This window comes from Leuciscus leuciscus (assembly GCF_965113295.1).
Source record: "Leuciscus leuciscus genome assembly, chromosome: 20".
Classification (NCBI taxonomy): Eukaryota; Metazoa; Chordata; class Actinopteri; order Cypriniformes; family Leuciscidae; genus Leuciscus; species Leuciscus leuciscus.
In genome coordinates, this window is record NC_138744.1 from 13,589,955 (window position 1) to 13,611,455 (window position 21,501).

General features: G+C 37.3%; 1 protein-coding gene across 2 annotated transcripts; it reads right to left on the reverse strand.

Moving 5' to 3' along the window:
• Positions 1-745: 745 nt before the first annotated feature.
• On the reverse strand, positions 746-20,534 carry trim33l (tripartite motif containing 33, like). 2 transcript variants are annotated; one of them, XM_082150540.1, is made up of 17 exons: positions 20,183-20,534; positions 19,029-19,120; positions 18,580-18,718; positions 17,616-17,733; positions 17,333-17,449; positions 14,206-14,320; positions 12,945-13,088; positions 12,573-12,684; positions 10,723-12,479; positions 10,564-10,639; positions 10,435-10,468; positions 9,689-9,818; positions 9,375-9,580; positions 9,131-9,227; positions 8,891-8,959; positions 1,308-1,442; positions 746-1,145 (listed from the first exon to the last, which is right to left on the reverse strand). In XM_082150540.1, the coding sequence occupies exons 1-17, from the start codon at positions 20,397-20,399 to the stop codon at positions 870-872; spliced, it is 3,834 nt and encodes a 1,277-aa protein (XP_082006666.1). In that variant the 5' UTR covers positions 20,400-20,534; the 3' UTR covers positions 746-869. The 2 variants fall into 2 exon arrangements, 1 of the variants encoding a protein (XP_082006666.1); XR_014200848.1 differs by lacking the exon at positions 746-1,145 and having other exon boundaries at positions 1,362-1,442; positions 8,891-9,002.
• Between the last annotated feature and the right edge of the window lie 967 nt (positions 20,535-21,501).

A 21,501-nucleotide genomic window follows, 5' to 3' on the forward strand; every position in this document is an offset into this window, starting at 1 on the left:
TACACCGTGTCTTCTCTTTCACCCAACTCAAATACAGCCCTCGAGAATGTCCCTCAAGAGAGCCTTCTGCTTGTTTTGTTCGCTCTCGCACAGAGCAAAACACAAGATTTTAGATCCTTTCATGAAAAACCCTTTAGGATAAAATTGTGTATACTAGTATATCCCAGATACTTTTTTTTTAATTAAAACTGAGTTTTAGACTTTTGTTATATGAAGGTAAAATATATATTTTATTTTGAACAAAATTTAAAACTTTTGCTTACTCATGTCCCAGATCAACACTTTCAATCTTAAAATATGAAGTTCCATTATAAAAATATTGCATATTTAAAATATGATAATCTAAACAAAGAGTTAAATTAAACATCAACAATTTCAATGTGATGATTCAATATGTTCTGATATTTCACATTATTGCAGCTGTTGAATTGTTCTGCCGTGTTTGATAGAGGGTTGTTTTGAATGTCTGATAATGGCATGCTTCCTAAATATACCTGGGTTTTATTTCTGTTTTTCAAAAATCCTATATCTTTCCTCTGCAAGTTTTACGAACAGACTGATCATTAATGTCCGTAGCACAAGTGGTCCATAGCACAAAAAAACATTGAAGTGAAAATAGAGCCATGTCAATCGACCAAACAAAGGGTCCTCGCGCCCTCTGCTGGCATCACAGCTGCGTAACAACATTGAACTATAATGTTTATTATAGAAACCCCCATGAGCAGTGAAAGAATGTGACCTAAAATTAAATAAACAATCTGTTTAATAAACATTTTACTTCAAGGCAAAGGTAAATAAACAAACTACGGTATAACAATAAATAGAGAGTGATATAAATGTGTGGTTTCAAAAGCAATGACGCAGACACTTCAATGTTCACCAGCTGTAGTGTTCCCACAGCCATCTCTCTCCTTGCCTTTATCACTGCAGGATTTCTTTGCTGTTGTACCACAGTTTTCCATGAAAAACACTCGCATGCGTTTCAAAGTGTTTCTGTGCTTCTCTCTTTGAGTCTCTGTCTCTGAAGTATTTCTTGGATCCTCACTGCTGGAGTATTTCAGGAGAGATGCATGAAGGCTCTTCCCAAAAGTTTCATTCAGCCGTTGCTGGAAAGATTCTTGAAGTTTGACAATCATGTTTTTCCTCTGTATAAATAACCAAAATAGCACATCACTATTATACAACAACCAATTCAATGATTAAAATGTATACATCTGTAGTATTTCAGCTAAAGTTTTGAACTACAAAGAAGAAGCTTGCCAGTTATATTACACATGAATGTGATAAGCTGAATGGCAGCGGTTTACCTCAGAGTTCATCATCAAGATGTCAAAAAGAGTCCAAACATCTGACACCAGTTCAGCAGCAGTCCGATAAGACGGCTTCCTTGTCCCCAGGATTCGGCTCAGTATTATATCGAATTCGGAGGTTTTTGAGTGATTCTTTAAAAACAAAGCACAGCTCATAAGATCATTTTTCGCCCAGATCTATTAATTTATTCAAAAATACATCCAAATACAATTCGTTCATACAATGACTTTGTATTACACCTTTACTATGATGAGCATGAAGAAAGAATATTTACATATTAAATAAATATTAATTACATTATTTCACATAAACCCATAATATGTAGTTTGGCATAATATTTTATTATTATGTATTAGAAAAAATAAGCAGTATAACATATACAGAGTATATATATATATATATATATATATATATATATATATATATATATATATATATATATATATATATATATATATATATATATATATATATACATACACACACACACACACACACAGTGGGGAGAACAAGTATTTTATACACTGCTGATTTTGCAGGTTTTCCCACTTACAAAGCATGTAGAAGTCTGTAATTTGTATCATAGGTACTCTTCAACTGTGAGTGACGGAATCTAAAACAAAAATCCAGAAAATCATATTGTATGATTTTTAAGTATTTAATTTGCATTTTATTGCATGACATAAGTATTTGATACATCAGAAAAGTAGAACTTAATATTTGGTACAGAAACCTTTGTTTGCAATTACAGAGATCATACATTTCCTGTAGTTCTTGACCAGGTTTGCACACACTGCAGCAGGGATTTTGGCCCACTCCTCCATACAGACCTTCTCCAGATACTTCAGGTTTCAGGGCTGTCGCTGGGCAATACGGACTTTCAGCTCCTTCCAAAGATTTTCCATTGGGTTCAGGTTTGGAGACTGGCTAGGCCACTCCAGGACCTTGAGATGCTTCTTACAGAGCCACTCCTTAGTTACCCTGGCTGTGTGTTTCGGGTCGTTGTCATGCTGGAAGACCCAGCCACGACCCATCTTCAATGCTCTAACTGAGGGAAGGAGGTTGTTGGCCAAGACAGGGACGGATTATGGCGATGATGTGCCCTGGGCACGGATGTCTCAAAGGCCCCTTTCACCAATTTTTTGGACAACAGTGTTGCACCTGTATGCACAGGCGCCGCAATAGGGCAGGCAAGCCAGGCATTTTAAGGGGGCCCCCAAGGGCCGATCATTTAAACAATCAGAAATGTTAATATAAAGACAGAGCAACATCTCTGCATCCCCCTTAGTGGGCCCCCTCTCTCGTTACGCTCGTTATGCTTTTACCTTTTTCAAACTGGTCCAGCGCTTACTCGCGGTAGGTAGAAAATGCATGATTTGATTTGTTAAACATGAAAAGGACTTATCCGTCTGGCATGGCAACTCGCTCTAACTTTAACCTAGATAAATATATATCCAAAGTGTTTGTGCGGAGTGTGCAGCGCGTCGGCGCGAACACTTGCATTTTCCTATCAACAGTGGAAACAACTTGAAATACTCAATCTTTTCTGGTCATATACAGAAAAGAATAATGCATCAGTCGCAAGTAGCTACTTTTATTTTTGTAAACTCACAATAACAAGAAAACGTTGTGCTTTTGTAAAATAAAAGAAAACAAACAGGGCACGCTTTCATAGTCTCCGTGGCGTGAACTGGAGCGCGTCTCAAAAATGAACTGAAACACAGTGTATAGCATCACAGACATGATGAATATTTCTATATAAAACTTGAAATGTCCACTTTTAAACGAAAAAATTCGAATCGAAAGCAAATACCGGCTGATTAGGCTGATATGATATGAAAGGTGCATTTCTCTCTAAAGGCGCATCCACTTTACAGCGGAGATATAGATATGTTTGCAGCCGACACTGATTTAGAAATATATATTTTTTATTATTAAACAATAAAAATGTCTAGTTTATCATTATCATTAGCCTGCTTTTGCGGCAAGATTTATGCATGCGCTTGAGCGCGGAATAGGCTATATGCCTCCATGCACTCAGTATTTAAGCAGAAATTAATATTAACGTGAGATTAGTCGACTAATTGCTTAAATGAATGACTACTAGTCGACTAGAAAAATATATATATATATTTTTTTTTTAAAGCTGGAGATTGTTGGTAGCTTTTGTAGTAATTGAGCTTCTCTTGCTTCTTTGTCCTTTTTGTGCTTTCTTTTTATTGATCCACTTGGTTGTGGTTTTAAACTCATTTTTGTTTTGGTTTTTGAGTAACCGTCTTCTACGCGTGACTTTTATATTACACAATGCTTTTCACTTGCCTCTAGATGTCCCTCTCAACAGCGCAGCAATACATTAAAATTATTTATTTGATTTATTTACTAGTTAATACTTTGCAACTGCAAACAAAATAATCACATTATTCCTCAATATTGAACACAATTTTACTGAAAATAAAATAAAAATAATTATTTGAAAAGAATAGACACAGTAAATTTGACAGGGCCCCCTGCTGGCCCAGTGCCCTGGGCAAGTGCCCAGTAGGCCCGTGCGTTAATCCGTGCCTGGGCCAAGATCTCGCAATACATGGCCCCATCCATCCTCCACTCAATACGGTGCAGTTGCCCTGTCCCTTTTGCAGAAAAGCATCCCCAAAAAATGATGTTTCCACCTCCATGCTTCACAGTTGGGATGGTGTTTTTGGGGTTGCACTCATCCTTCTTCCTCCAAACACAGCGAGTGGAGTTTAGACCAAAAAGCTCTATTTTTGTCTCATCAGACCACATGACCTTCTCCCATTCCTCCTCTGGATCATCCAGATGGTCATTGGCAAACTTCAGACAGGCCTGGACATGCGCTGGCTTGAGCAGGTGGACCTTGCGTGCACTGCAGGATTTTAATCCATGACGGCGTAGTGTGTTACTAATGGTTTTCTTTGAGACTGTGGTCCCAGCTCTCTTCAGGTCATTGACCAGGTCCTGCCGTGTCGTTCTGGGCTGATCCCTCACCTTCCTCATGATCATTGATGCCCCACGAGGTGAGATCTTGCATGGTGCCCCAGACCGAGGGAGATTGACCGTCATCTTGAATTTCTTCCATTTCTTAATTGCGCCAACCGTTGTTGCCTTCTCACCAAGCTGCTTGCCTATTGTCCTGTAACCCATCCCAGCCTTGTGCAGGTCTACAATTTTATCCCTGATGTCCTTACACAGCTCTCTGGTCTTGGCCATTGTGGAGAGGTTGGAGTCTGTTTGATTGAGTGTGTGGCAGTGTTGGAGTCGAGTCACCAACTGTCGAATCCGTGTCGAGTCTCGAGTCCCCAGTGTTCCAGTCCGAGTCCAAGTCTGAGTCACCAAAGAAGAGTCGAGTCCGAGTCGAGTCACCATTACCTGAGTTCAAGTCCGTGTCGAGTCTCGAGTCCCCAGTGTTCGAGTCCGAGTTGAGTCATCAAGGTTGAGTCTGTTATATTTCAAGACTGCCTACATTTCTCTACTCTGGCACCTTTAAAGAGCTGACATAATTATAAAAGAGGGTCTACATTTAACAAAAATGACACCACTGTGTTAACAAATACAACTTTTGATTTCAATAATGTAGGCTATTAGTAGCCTAAATGTTGAAATTAACATTAACACTGCTAGAAGTGCAGTTTATTAATAGTAAATGTTAACTAATGTAGTTAACTAGAGTTCAATAAATGGAACATTATTGTAAAGTGTTACCGATTTGTTATACACGGATTCAGATGTCTCGTGAGTTCAATGTTGGACAGATAGACAGTTGTTTTAACCATTCATTAAAGTGAATCGGGGTTCAAAGGAGTCATTAGTTTGCAAATCGGACGTGTCAATGAACGTGTAGCATATGGCACACGTTGTGTGATTATCTCGGCAGTTTAGGACATCGCACAAGATTTGTGTCAACACAGAAAACATTTCATCACTGGATAGTAGAGTTGAGCCGGATACTCGGCTGAAACGAGTACCCGGTACGGATAAAGCACTTTTGCCGAGTACAAGTATTATACGAGTAATACGAGTCAATATCTGTGCTCGGATTAAAAAAAAATATATAAAAAAATAAATAAAAAAAAGTTATGTTGACTTGAGATTAGGGCTGGGCGATATATCGATATAAAGAATATATCAATATATTTTTTAAATGCGATATGGAATTAGACCATATCGATATCGATATAGTTCAAATTTGCGCTGTGATCCTTGCTCCAAGCAGCTTCTGACACGAAATAAAAGTAATGCAGGTATGATTTTCATTCTATTCACCAGGAGCAGTTTCCATGTTTCATTAACAGCTCTTAGTATTGTGTATTCACCATGGTAACTGTCGTTTCCTTAATAACCCCAAAATGCCACTATTTTTCTTTGTGTTATTTTTTATATTTTTAAATGACTGTGGTGGCTCATACCAACATTGTATTAACAAAAACTAGTTTGGGACTGCTATTTAATAGCTTTAGCATAGGCCTAATATTTATTTATTAGTACTAGTCTTTACTATTAGTCATATTCTTACAATTTATGTTAAGTAAAGGGGGACAGTACTTGTGTGTGTGTTAACAAATTTTGTGTAAACGTGTTATAATTTGCCTAATAATATTCTCTCTCTATATATAGGCAAATTATAACACATGTTTACACAATTTTTTAATATATATTCAATGTAAAATTTCATAATCATAATTAATAAATCGCAATTACAATTCCAAGGGAATAATCGGCAATTATGATTTTTGTCATAATCGTGCAGCCCTAAGGTGAAGAAACCTGTTTATTATTTATTCATTTGATTTTGCAAATGTTCACTGAAAGAGCCGGTTTCAATAAAACTACTTGTGACGTCATATTTGGCTTTGACTTTGACTGAACATTTGCTCTCACTATTCGGAAAAAATATCGGGATATATATCGTATATCGATATTCAGCATAAATATATCGGGATATGACTTTTGGTCCATATCGCCCAGCCCTAGTTGAGGTGAAAACTCTTGTTCATTACATTTTACTTCATAATTGCAACCGCATGTGTTGTATTTATTGTTGCAAAACTTGTTCTGTATATAGTTCGTTTGTTATCGTGATCAAAACCATTGATTTGAAGCTCAATGCTGATGCTGTCATGTAAATAGTTTTCTAATCAGCAATAAATATAACAATTTCTGATCAACCCATATCAATTGCATGCTTAAAATAACATACCGGTTAAAGCCCCGCCCATTTCAAGACAACACGACCGACTTCCGGGTTAAATCCCGCCCACTTCCGGGTTAGGCCCCGCCCAGTCCGAGTACAGATACAGATACAGATAATTCATATGGTTAACAGATACAGATACAGATAATGCTGTACTCGCTCATCCCTACTGGATAGGTCTTTTCGTTTATTGAAATTGTGGTTTATGTCAGCTGAATGTGCGGAACGCTTTTCAGAGAAGATAAGGCAAACGTGTTTTGTTTTGTTGTTTTGTTATTTTGCACAATTCACACCCCGCGGTAATTCAGGAGTAAAAAAATCTCTGAATATTCCAGGTGAAACTTCGGTCTTCCGACCTTTTAGTATCGTGTCAATTGATTTTGATTAATATGCGCGAGGGAGCAAGACATCGCTCGTGTTGTTTGAAGATGGTGAGAGTGCGCGCGCATGTGCGCGCGGCCGGGGCTTTCTCTCTGCTCGTTCTTATATGCGGGGAAAAAAAAGAGATCCCGGCCGGTCTTGGAGCCCGAAACAGGAAAAGTGTAACATCTTACATTAAAATTTTTATAAACTATTTAATCAGATACTTTATCCAATGTCATTAATTTGATGAATGCTCAAGTCCGATTTTATATATCCTCGAGTCCGAGTCATCAGTCCGCGAGTCCAAGTCAAGTCACGAGTCCAGAGAATAGAGTCTCGAGTCGGACTCGAGTCAAGAGAATAGGGACTCGAGTCTGAGTCTTTTATACAGGTAACGAGTTCAAACAGGTGCAGTTAATACAGGTAATGAGTGGATAACAGGAGGGCTTCTTAAAGAAAAACTAACAGGTCTGTGAGAGCCGGAATTCTTACTGGTCGGTAGGTGACCTGCTCCTATGCAAATTAATTATTTAAAAATCATACAATGTGATTTTCTGGATTTTTGTTTTAGATTCCGTCTCACAGTTGAAGAGTACCTATGATAAAAAATTACAGACCTCTACATGCTTTGTAAGTAGGAAAACCTGCAAAATAGGCAGTGTATCAAATACGTGTTCTCCCCACTGTATACATACACACACATACAGTACCGGTCCAAAAAAACCCCAGAAATATTGTGAAATATTATTACAATTTAAAATAATGTTTTTTCTATTTGAATATACTTTAAAAAATGATTTATTTCTGTGATGCAAAGCTGAATTTTCAACAGCAATTACTCCAGTCTTCAGTGTCACATTATCCTTCAGAAATCATTCTAATATGCTGATTTATTATCAATGTTGGAAACAATTGTGCTGCTTAATATTTTTTTATAACCTGATATACTTTTTTCAGGATTCTTTGATGAATAAAAAGTTTAAAAAGAACAGCATTTATTTCAAATAGAAATCTTTTGTAACAATATACACTACTGGTCAGTAATTTTTTCTTTCTTTTTTTGGAAGAAATTAATGCTTTTATTCAGCAAGGATGTGTTAAATTGATAAAAAGTGATAGAAATGTTTTCTAACAATATAAATTACTATTTTGAATAAACGCTGTTATTTTTAACTTGTTATACAAAGATTTTTTTTTAAATGTGGTACAAACAAAATCATGTGGTGTGACAAATACTGAAACATGCAGGAAAAATAAAGAAATGAAGACTGACATGACTGTGTGTCACGGTTAGTAAGTCTATTAATATCTCATTTTCATATTATGTTAGCTGAAACCATGGTCCTTGGTATTTCATGTAATCCAAGTCAATGGATACCATCCTTAGAGAGTAAAAAAAAGACAGGCAAATCAAAATTAATACCGTGGCTCCTGACGACACATTGAGGGTCTTATGAAGCTAAATATGCGACAGGAAGCTCGCGCTCCATACTGCCATGAACTATTACAGGCAATAATGCTGCAAATAATGCTCAGTTTCTTGCACAGACTGATCATTTCGCTTCATAAGACCTCAATGTATCGCAAGGAGCCAAGGGAATTAATTTTGGTTTGTCCGTCTGGTTTTTTTTTTTTATCTCAAAGTGACTGTAGCCATTGGTTTGCATTATGTGAATCACCAAGGACCACAGTTTCAGCTAAAAATCTTCTTTATATTTCTACTGAAGAAAAAAAAAGACCTACATATTCTTGGATGGCCTGAGGGTCAGTAAATTAACAGTAGATTTAAATTTAAACTTTTGTTGAAAATATAAGTTTTCAAAACCAACATGAATAGTAATGAATTTCTTGTACATTCTAATTTGTCATTCACTAAACTGTCTGGAATATACTTATAATAATATTATTGTAATATTGTCTGGAACACCATCAGTATTTGTGACTTCACATCTTAATATATATATAAAAAAACTGTTTTGCTAAATACTACATGCACCGTGTATTTACCTTGGTGGCGCTGTAGAGCAGGCATCTGTTCTCATCACACAGGAGACTAAGGAGAAGCTTCTCACACTTCTGAACAGAATGGATGACATTACATCAGTGTGACTTTATATCACTGCAGAACAAGAGATGGGAGTTGTGGCATGACACTCTATGCTAAACAACAATCCTCTCCTAAATATCCTTAAAAATGTTGCAAGTGTAACTATGAGTTTAGATCCTTTCAGGCTGGTGGTGTCTCACTCTTTGATCTTGTAGACTCAGACTGGACGTCCTCATCTCCTCACTGCCATACACGGTCTCATTTACATCCTCACACAGCAAACACACCCAATCCTCACTGCAAGAGAGAAGATATACACCAAGACTCAAATAGTGGACAGAGAAAACATGTTATTGTTCTTAAATGCACACGCTTATCTAAGCCTTATTAATCAGAGCTACTCAAGAATACAAGTATACAATTCCTGTTAGTTCCTGGTCTCACCAAGATTTTGTGAGGATTGGTGGGATGTGACAATCAGAATGAAAAGCACATTCACATTTCACACACAGAAGAGAAGCCCCTGCAGACTGACACACTGCACAGAATTGTACGTCAGATCCCGGGGAGCTGTTGTTGCTTTGCAATATAGAGCAGGAAGAGGCTCTAGATGGTATTGGATCTTCATGCCATCTCCACACCTGCTTAATCTGGGGAAGAACAGGGCACAATTGAGAATAGCTGTGGACTGGAACTATCATGGCTGTAGGCTAACATCAGTCACACATGTAGTCTTTCCAGCTTTACAGAGTCCTTACCTGTCCTCCCTGGGATTCCTGCACTATGATGTGGTCTCTAGAGATATCTGTAGTAAGGTGGAACTCTGGGAGTGGCTGCCCACATGGAAGCAGAGATATGGGCAGGCGCACCAGAGATACGCATGGAAACCTATTTCAAATAGAAACCAGTGGTGACCGGTCAAAGAAATAAATGTATACACTAGCAATGTTTCAGCTCAGTAAGATTTTTTTTCAAGAAATTAACATTTTCATTCAGCAAGGACACATTACAATTAAAATAAATAAAAGTAAAGATATTTCAAATGTTACAAAAATATATATATTTCAAATAAATGCTGTTCTTTTTAAAAAACTTTTTATTCAAATGAATTAAGTTATTTTGAAAAATCTCAGTTTCCAAAAAAAATATAAAAAAAAATTAGAGTAATGGCTGCTAAAAATTCAACTTTGCCAGTACAGGAACAAATTACATTTTAAAATATATTAAAACAGAAACCATTCATTTAAATTGTAATAATATTTCACATATTTAATCAAATAAATAAAAAAGAAATCTTGCAGATCCCAAACATTTGATTGGTAGTATAAATACTATTAATAATATTATTAATAGTTATTACAATCAAAATAATGTTTGTTGTGTCTTTTGCAGAATAATGTTAATAACTCCTTTGATGCAGACAGGATGCAAATAAACACTTTAGATCCCATTTTGAAGCAGGTTTACAGTATATGGACCAATGGCATATGGATTTATAGTTCACCTCTTGAATTGTTTCTTGAATTGTTCCAACATCACTAAAAGACAAAAAAAACAAAAACAAAAAAACAGAAATGAGTGAGGAAAACAAACGATCACTATACTTTTGTGAACAAAAGCTGAAGAAAATCACCTGTAGATTCTTTTTCTTCCTCTTTTTCCATTGTGTGGTCAAAATCCCTTTGGACAGTCTTGTCATATGTCACCCTCTGGTATGAAAAGAAAACTTTTGAATGAAACACAGATCTAACATTCAATACTCCTGTTTGTAAAAAAACAAACATTTACGAACCTCCAATGCAAGGTCCTCTGACGTGCCACATGGAGTTGAATTCGCTGGAGGTGTGTTGTTCTGATTGTCTATTGAGTTGACAGGTGTGCATGTTATTTCTACAAGCTGACGAAAAGTTGTTGGCATGCCAACGCTCCAGTGTTTTAGTCTAGAGTCGCTCTCTGTGAATGACTGACCGGCTTGAGCTTGTCTTGAATATTTCTCTGTGGTGGTGGAGAGAGAGTCCTGGTGAAGTTTGGGTGGGCCAGAGGAATTGGTAGGATCTGGTGAAGATTCTTTGGGATCTGTCTCTGACACAGTGGAAGTGGGCAAGTTGCTCTCCGAATGATCCGTATAAGTGAAATTCGTGCTGCTCACACCTGCGTCCTGATCACAGACGGAGTCAGCCAAAGCCTTGACTGGGAGGTTAGCATAATTGTAGGTGTCTCTCTTACACCACAAGGTGTCGTTGCCACTAACGGGAGCAGAACTTGTTGCGTTTACAGGAAGTGAAGACAAACTAGTTGTGCTTTGGATGGCTTTAATGGTTGGACTGGTGGTATTCTGTGCACAAGGGTTATGGGAACAATGATTTCTCCCACAATTGGAGGGTTCAGCAGAGTGGACATTAGAGACTGCAGTAACATCATTTAAAGAATGAGCGTTTATGGTAGAAAGAACAGCTAAAGGAATGTTTGGTTGTGCTGCAAAAGAATGCACGGGTCCCAGGAAACTGGTTTGTATTGGATAGGCCAGTATAAGTGTTTGGGTGTCAGTTGGCATGTTTGAAACTGGGTGGGTTAGTATGGGTGTTTGGTTGTTGACTAGTATTGGATGGGTTAGTATGGGTGTTTGGTTGTTAGCTGGTATTGGTTGGGTTACTATGGGTGTTTGGTTGTTGGCTGGTGTTGGTTGGGTTACTATTGGTGTTTGGTTGTTGTCTGGTATTGGATGAGTTCGTACAAGTGTTTGGCTGCTGGCTGCTATTGGATGAGTTAGTACAAATGTTTGGTTGTTGTTTGGTATTGGATGAGTTACTATTGGTGTTTGGTTGTTGTCTGGTATTGGATGAGTTGGTACGGGAGTTTGGATGTTGAGTGGAATTGGATGAGTTGATGCAGGTGTTTGGTTGTTAACTGGCATTGGGTGGGCGATGGAAGGGTAATAGTGTATGGTTGAGGTCTTCCTACTCTTGGCTAACTTGGAAATATTGTTTATTTGAGACGCGGTGTTGTTAGTGAGTGGAAGACGAGTCTGAAAAATATAAGATGGATGAGGATTCGTTTGAGTGTTTTGAGCAGACGGAAGAAAATATGGGACACAGTGTGATGAGGGACTGTAATCATGCATGGATTGCCCAGGACTGACATCCTGGGACAGGACTTGGACCAACTGTGGTGAAGAAGAAAAGGATCTTTGAAGTTCTGAAGAGGGAAGTTTAGATTGATTTGGTTGGGATGAGGCAACATTAACACTTGCAGAGTGGGTTGTGGCCTGGTTAGACTGAGATGGTTGGCTGGGCTGAGATGGATGAGGCAAACTCATAAGAGCCTGGTTCATTTGTACAGTCTGTGAGGAAGCACAGGAACGCGGTGCAGGACCGTTAACAACACAATCACCCTGAACTTGTGCATCAACACTTGATGAGGTCTGTATAGGATGAACATCCGTGTCAGTTAGTACAGAATTTGGATTTAAGCTTTCCACAGACTTTGACTGAGTGGAACCAGTTCTCAGAGAGGTAAAAGGAACAGGAACCTTTCTAATCTTCATAAATCCTGGGTAGAAAAAAAGGAAAAGATGTTCAATTAATAGATTTTTACAAAATGTAAATACTTTTAATTAGTAAAAAAGTGGAAGGTTTTATGTACCAAGTTTGATGATGTGTTGACAGATATCATTTTGAAGCTGAACATGCAGTTTAATCATGGTCTCAGGGGTGCATGTCTCCTGGGACAGAAGCTTTTTCACCTGGGTCTCAATCTGAGTTAGAGACACACAAAATATAGCAGGGGATCTGCACTCAGGATCTGAATGTGACTCAGTTTTGGTAACAAATATGACACATGGTCATAAAGTGGTCACATAAATCAGATGAATATACAAATGTAAGTTCCTCACCTCAAAACATGGAGCTAAAAGTATCCTAAACAATATAAATAAATCTAAGGTGGACATCATCAGTATGAAGTTTTAGATATCTTACGATGTTTAAGGAATAAGCCTGAAACAAAAAGGCTTACTCTTTTTTTGTGGACTAGGAAGCAATGGCCCTCTGTGCTTAGGATCTTGTCAATAAAAGCTACTATGTAGTCCTGACAGCCTTCCAGCCTGTTCAGAGATGTCTTCCGCTCCAATAAACATTTCCCCTCCTCTGCATACAGGGCCTTAAAATTAAACGTGCACATAGTAGTAAGGGTTACAGATTTGAGGTTCCTGAACAGGATTGGGGGCTGATAAGACGCAAGTTGCACAAATGAAAAAGGACATTGTTCTGTTGGGAAAGTCCGGTTCTTTTTGCTAAGTGCTTTCTGTTAATAATAAGGTATGTGGGTGTTTCTCAGGAAGAGTAAGAACTTTTCTTGGGTTTCTCAGATAAATGCGCTCTTTCAAAAACACAGAAATATCAGGTACTATTTTAATACCAACATACAGCCTTTATTGTAGTTCAGAATCTTTTAGACAGAAAGAGTGAATTGGTGAAAAAGACGATTAGCGTTTATGATGTGATGGAAATTCTTTGATCGAGAGTACAGTGAAAGTGCTTTTAAGGAAGATGGAAATGATGATTAATTTATTATAATTTATTATACGATTAATTTATGATTTCATTTATTTTGAAAGAGCGCATTTATCTGAGAAAGCCAAGAAAAGTTCTTACTCTTCCTGAGAAACACCCACATACCTTATTATTAACAGAAAGCACTTAGCAAAAGTTTCCCAACAGAACAATGTCCTTTTTCATTTGTGCAAATTTTCAGCATTTCACATTTCAATGTAAGCATGAATATAAAAAAAGAATATAAAATAGGAAATTTTATATTTATATCAATTTATGTTGAAAATTTTGAAATGTGTTAAAAGTGCATCTAAAAACAGCCATAGAAGGAACAAATGAATGCTATAACTAAATCTGTCTCGATTAATTAGTCTAGACTTTTGGAAATGCATAACAATGGGAAAATATCTGCCTAGTGTAATCAGTAAAATCTGAGAAAACCATGTAGTTCATGTTATTTTCATATATTCTGCAAATTATAAATGAGAGTGCATTTTTTGTTTGATGAATGGGCTTTGATGAAATAAAAAAACTGATTGATTCTAAACAAATTAATAATCTAATGGACAGTTATTATAATTACTGAAGCTACATGCTGTAATAATTGAGATAGAAAAGACATTTTGAAATATGTGAAGTACGCCAAATATTCATCATTTACATTTTTAGGGAAAAATTATAATCATGAACAGCATGTTTTAGCAAATTGCGCAATACATTCTTACCTCTATCTCCTTTAAGACCTGCGTAGCTTTCAGTACCAGAGCCTGATAAAGAGAGTGGACCACCTGTCTCAACATCTTCTTTGCAGCAACTTTTAGATCCTCAATGTCCTGTAATCTAAAACAGAATAAAATATTCTCAATAGCATAATTATACACAGACAAGAAAATAAAACAGGAAATGTCTGTAAAGCAAACCCCTTTTAATACAACTTTGGATGTGAGCACATGTGCTACAAACTAACTGCTATTGTCCTGCAGTAGTCAGGGAGCTGACAACGTCAAAAAAGAGAGCTGTGTGATCCTCTTTCACATCCATACTCTTTTAATATTGCACTGTGAAATGTAAAACACAACTGAATGTCTGGATTTCAGAAGTGCTATTAATCTTAGATGTTTATAAACTTCATAACATATTTTCCTTCTTTGTGGATGCTTTCCTTTTGTAATGCAAAAACTGAGCATATGCTGTGTGTTTCTTTACCCACTCTTCAAGGCTTGCATTCCTATAGAGGAGATAAGAGTTCTCTGTTTTCTCTCTGGATTAGCCAGTTATGGCTCTTTGACCTTGGCAGAGCAGAGGTTTTTCTTTACTTTATAGATTTGTGGAAAATATATTAATTCACCAATCATAATCACATAAAGTTCCTTTATTACTGATTGTTTTAACATATAGATGCATGTGATAACCATTCAACTGTAGAAGCTTGCAATCAGAGGTAAATAAACTTTACTTGCTTTTTATATAGACTGTATATTACAAATGAATTTCCACCATACATATCTCTCAAAAACAGCTTTGATGAGTTGTTGAGTTAGTTACTATAGTTTTTGTGGAATACTACCATTTCAGTAATGTTTCTAGTGACTATACGTTACCAGGATGTAAAGTAATTTATTCCATTCACTGTTGGGTCTGCTTTGATCTGCCATTAACACCTCTCCTGGTGCTCACACTCTCTTTTTTCTGTTTCGCCTTACCACTGTCCTTTTGAATAAAAGGCCCCATTTACACCTCGTTTCTCAAGAGTACCAGTTAAACAGACCGAGTTAAACGTTGTCAGGCTAGACAGGTCGGCATTTACATCTGGTACAAACAATTCAAATGTGTCTCCTGTGACCACTTGTTATTGCATTTCAAGGGCAGGGTCTGTTTAAATCTGTATATAGTATTGTCAATTTCTGATCAGATATCTGAAAATGGATACTGATACCAGGTGTAAGCAGAGTCTTTTTTTACTTTTAAGGAAGTTCAAATTAAAGATTTGAAGAAAATTAAAGTTAATGTAAAGTAAATGATTTTGACGAATTATAAATTTACTTTATTGGACTTTGGAGATAAGAAGTCACTACAGTATATTTGTTATAGAAGATGGTTTGATGCAAGCACCTTAAGGTTGGAATACACTATACACCATTTGCCAAAATTATTGCACCGATTTACACTCTGGAGGAGTCGACACTAGTTGCCAAAAGTCAGAGCCAGTCTGCAGATTTTGAGTTTTCACAAAAAAGCCTTTAGTTTATGAGAGGCAGGCACAGACTTTTTTTTTGCTTCAGACTCTGAATCAATCCAGTTGGTGGATATCAAAATGTTTATATTTTGAGCCGGTTTTAGAATGCATGTTGTTTTAATTTGTCACGCATCAATGAGGAGCATGTTTCTGCAAGAGTTTGTTGTGTTCGGGAACAGATACCGACGACAGAACGACACACTCGGTGGGTTTTGATGGATCAGTGTGTTACCCCGTCGGTGTCCGTTTCCATTGATTGTTTTCGCCGAACATGTTGAATCGGCGTTTGTCGGGATGTGGAATGTCTAAGAAGGGACATACTGTAATCTGGCGATTGTGCGCGTTGTTCTGTGTCTATTGGTGCAGTGTGAATTGGCTTTTAGTTGTAAAGTGTAGGGGTGGCACGGTTCACAAAACCCACGGTTCGGTTCGTATCACGGTTTTAGGGTCACGGTTTTCGGTTCTGTATGGTTCTTGTTGTTATTTTTTCTTTTAATCTTTAACACTCCAAAAATGTACTTCAACATTTGATATATAGCTTAATTATCTATTTATTTATTTATTTATTTCATAAATGGGGCATGTTTGCAAAACGCAGCTTCTCATTTCCCATTTCGAAGTAATAGTGAGTGAGCGGTCACTGTGAGGAAACTTTCAGTGGCCCTGGAGGTCCATCCATCTGTAGTGAGAGCTACGTGGGCTGTGTCGGACAGTTCTTTGTCATTTTCTCCTCGTGTCTCGTCATCATAGGCGTAATTTGCGGGTGGGACATGTACCCACCACTTTTTGCCAGGGTCGATATATCGCGGCACGGATGTACCAATACAAATAAATAAAACATCTCCAGTTAACTAGCAAATTATTCATTTCGTTCGTTTGTTAAATAAAAAGCAATCTAGCGCTGAAATTAGTTTTTTTAATCAAGTGATCAAAGTGCTCGTTGCCGCTGCGATCAGTGGCGCTGATACTGTGTTCTCTTGTGGCTCGCGCACACGCCGCACAGTCTTCACTCAGACGCACGCTTCAATCCGTTGAGGAGACTCTCTATTCGTTTCGGTGATAACACAAAACAAAATTCACACAAATCTGTCCCTGCTTGATTTACAACCACTGATAAACATAATCGGTTTTGATGAAAAAGAAAAAAAATATATACGAGTGCGGAATAGAACTCAGAACCTCTGACACGCTTGGCAAAAGTTCTGCCACTGGATCATTAAAGTACATACGTGAAACAGTCGATCTATGTATTTATTCACGTGAAAAAACAACATATAGTGGAGTAGATCTCATTAAATGTCTAAGTAAACCCAGTGTACTATTTAAATCGATTGCGGGACATCATAATGTTATTCTACATACATCTGATTTATGATTTAGCATTGTATTAGCACGGGCACGAGGCTACATTGCGCATGCGTCGAACCGTGCGACGCACACACGCTCCGAACCGAGACAAGCGAACCGAACCGTTCGGATGTTTTTTCATGTACCGTGCCACCCCTAGTAAAGTGTATGATGAATTGTATTCAATGGTGTACTGTTGACAGATTTTGATAAAGAGCATAAAGTTTTTCCGTTATAAGATGTTAGCTTGCATGGGCCTATTTACTTACCTTGCCTCTAGAAGCAGCAGACTGCTGCTGACTGTCACTTTCTGATGTCTGATGGAGTCCAACAAACTCTGCAGTAGCTGTCTCTGAGATCCCACAGCTTCCTCCTGCTGCACAAAACTGACATATAGATGGATATGTAAAAACATGGAACAGGAAAAAAATAAAAAATGTTAAAGCCAAGTAAATAAATAAGAATCAATTACTTAAAAATGCTAAAAACATCCATATAGTTATCTTTTAATCTTCACATGCACTGATCTGAGAGGGTTGATTTGAATTATACCTGTGACCTCTATGAGTGATCAGCTGACAGTCTTTACAGGTGAGCTCTTCACAAACAAGACAGAAGAACCTCAAGCTCTCCTGAGTGTGCGAGGGACAGCGTCTTCTCTGTACCCAACCTGAACAAAAGAAACAACAGAACAGATCTGAAAATGCACAGAAGTTTATAGTAGTGTTAGTTTAGGTCTGAACATATAGATTATATAGTAAGCAATATGGGGGAAAAAGTATAGCTGTGGCCAGGAAATGTTCTGTGTTTCTTCCATCTTTGGTTTTAAAAGATGTGGTGCAATCGTTAGTTTTATCACATCTTGAGTACTGCCCAATGATATGGTCAAGTGCATCTGAGAAAAACGTACAAAAAAAATGTCAGGTGGCTCAGAACAGAGCAGCTAGGTTCGTGCTTCATTATCCATTTCAGGCCAATGTTATTGATATGCATAGAAAATGATCATGGCTGTTAGTGAAGGATAAACTACATTTACGACTGCTGGTGTATTTTTATAAGGTAATCAAATATCATACACCCTGTTTCTTCTCTGAAAAACTTTTAGACATGACTATGGAAAGCATCAAGCGAGTAAGGCTCAACTCTTTTTTTAGCTTGTCCACACACAAATTTCATGAAAAAAAACTGTGCTTTATCGAGGTTTTGTTGCTTGGAATATGGTCCCAATAAACATACGAAAAGGTAAAAGCACATATGTACTTAGAAGACAATGTAAAGATATGCTTACAAATATGTAAATGTGTGTTGCATGTTTGATGTGCTGCTACTGCTAAGATGTATAGTTTGATGATTTGATTAGTGTAATTATTTCTTGGTTTTATTTTATCTGTATGTTTTTGTCTTGTATGGCTGTGTGGACCCCAGGAAGATTAGCAACCACTTTGTGGAAGCTATTGGGGATCCGAATAAAGAATAAAGAATAATAAATAAAGCATGCATAGAAAGCAAATCTAACCTGTGGGTGGTTTTTTGGGTGTGACTTCATGGTCACGGGTCACTTTTACCCTACGATGGGCAGACATACAGTCCAAACACAGGGCCTCCTCACACTGGACACACCATCCACTAACCTCACTCTCTTCGCAACCGGCACACTGCAAAGATTGTTTAAAATTTTGATTGAAGGTTTAAAATTGAAGACAGAGAGGAAATGTCTCCTTTATGTCAGTGCTGGAATTCTTTGTGCCAATTAAGGCCCTTCACAACAAGGATATTTTCTATAAACTTGTAATAACTGTTCTATTTCTAAGAGAACATGAAAGTTCACTCCACGCCACAAAATATAACATTTATGACACAGAGGAAAGATATTCTTGGAATCACTTTCAGAAAAAAAATGTCCAGCTGATGAATGTACCATTTTACTCATAATCATAATGTTTTCAATAATCTATGCACTCTTACCTTGGGAGCCTTGTTGTCATTAGATGCGTCTTCAAAAAGGGAACATTCTGTGACCTCAGACAAACTAAATGCCTGAGCACATAATGGACAATCTAGACAGAAAGAAACAAAAGTCTCAGAAACACTAAACCCATGTTACTGCTGTTTAGCAAGCCACAAAAGAAAGTTGTTTATTAGAGTAGAATGCTATTAATAAAATGAAATCCAAATGAAAAGTGCTTGCAAGTAATATTCCACGTGTAGTGACGACACTATGTCATGACATTAAAGAAAGTATTTTTTATTTATTCTTTTTTTTTTTTTTTACAAAAAAAGTAAACGTTGGAGCCCTTTGAACTGCGGTTAAGTTAGTTGTATATTTCACAGTCGTTTGGCATTCACGAAAATGCCAATTATATTCTCAGTTTACACTCCTATATTTTATTTAAAAGAAATATAATGTAAATTCAATAAACAGGGCTTTGTGTCATTAAAGAGACATTTGAGAAACATTTTTACATTTTGTGTGATGTCATAATGAGAAAGGATTAAAAAACATGGATTTGTAGCTAAATTGATATGAAAAAAGTCCGCTTTGTTCTGACCAAAGAAAACATATTCATGCATTAGCAATAGAATCAGAATATAATTTTTTTTCGCGAATGTCAAACCGATGTCCAAATAAATCAAACTTAGCAGTGCCCTGGTGTAACGTGACTCGTCTAAACTTCCTGTATTGGACATGCGTTAGTAACGAAGCAAGCGATTTCAGGAGATTTTAAGATCATTATAATTACTGTGTTCATAAAATGTAATTTTAATATTGCGATTTTCACCAATATACTGTTATTTAAAAACAGATTATGTGAAATGTTTGTTTAGGCTAGTATGTCGATAACAAACCTTATATCGGGAGAAGTTGTCATCTGGCCCCCCATGAGGAACACGACCTGGCCAAAACCCTGGCTTTTAACTTTGAGACACCTTATATACATACTCGTCTGGACTACAGTAACGTTACAGTAAATTAAACCGAACTTCACGCGACTGTTTGAGGCAAACGTTACAGTTCCACGCGATTTTAAAAACGTCACGCGCAAACTTGGACCTTCGCGAGCGCCCCAATCAAACTGTGACCGCTAGCAGCTAACGTTACAAGTTAATTTAGTTCTTACCTTGTGCGTCTCCATCTGTGCAGATCTTCGTAAGGCAAGTATTACAAACGGTATGCAGGCAGGGCAGAAGTCTGGAGTCTGCAGAAGAGTTTAGGTGTAGTTTGCAAACAGCGCAGGATCCGCAAACCGTTTTTTCTAAATCCAGAAGGGGCGACGCTAGACGCCCTGTTTGGTCAGGGGTAAACATCTGTTGCTTGAGAATTATTAGTAACACCATACGAAATATATCGCTACGGGAAACTCGCCGCGTTGACCCTATTATTGCATAAGTAACGTTAGCTGCTACATAACGTTATGCCGTTCCTAACACTTTTCTGTTGCGTGAGGCGGGGCCTCATGGAATATTCAACAGTTCCCCTATAGTGGGCGTAGTGCCATTTTAACAAAACAAAAGTCTCACTTCGAAGGCTGCGTATTCCGGAGGCATTTCCGTGTGTTTTCAATTTGTATATTTAATGTAAGTAAAGGGAACGCTTAAGGAACATCTTTATAGCACTTTACCCGTCAGCTTGGAAGTCAACATTTTTGTGGCGTTATTAATTAAACAAACGTAAACGTATTTTTATTTATTTTTTACAATCTATGAGTTGTAACCTAACTTACCAGTTTATTGATGGTGTATCATAGCACATGCATGAAACAGTTACTTTAAAGGTTTGTACATTTGTCTTAAACCAAACAACAATGTTTTTGCTATACGGTGGCTATTCCAACTAACCCCATATGTTACCAACTCTTTAAAATTAGAATCTGAGAAGCTGGCACCAATTTTTTTTAGTTCCACAGCTTTTAATTTGTCAGAAGAACACGCCCACAATAGGAAAGACTGATTATTACTGAATATTCCAGCAGGCTCCGCCCAGTGCAACAGAATACCTTAGGAATCTCATACATTTTTATAACCTTAGCACACAGAGTGGAACATATGTGTGTGTGTGTGTGTGTGTGTGTGTGTGTGTGTGTGTGTGTGTGTGTGTGTGTGCTGGGAGGAGTGGATTTGCATGGAGGGTTTCTGGGGAGGATTGCATGGATTGTAGGAACTAGTATGCCACACTTAACTGATTCTTAAATGCATGTTTAATATAGAGAAGATATGGAAAGGTGACAAAAATAATAAGCCGTTTTTAAGATTTACGAATTCCAATTGTATAGTAAAATTCCATCAAATTGAATTGAATAATCCTTGCATATTCATATTATGAATTAAGAATTTTAAATGAGTAAAAAAAACCTAAAGCTTAATCTTAATGGAACAATGGAATGGACTATTTCAGTTTAGGTCATTCGTATTCATACATTTATTTGTTTTTAAATATGTT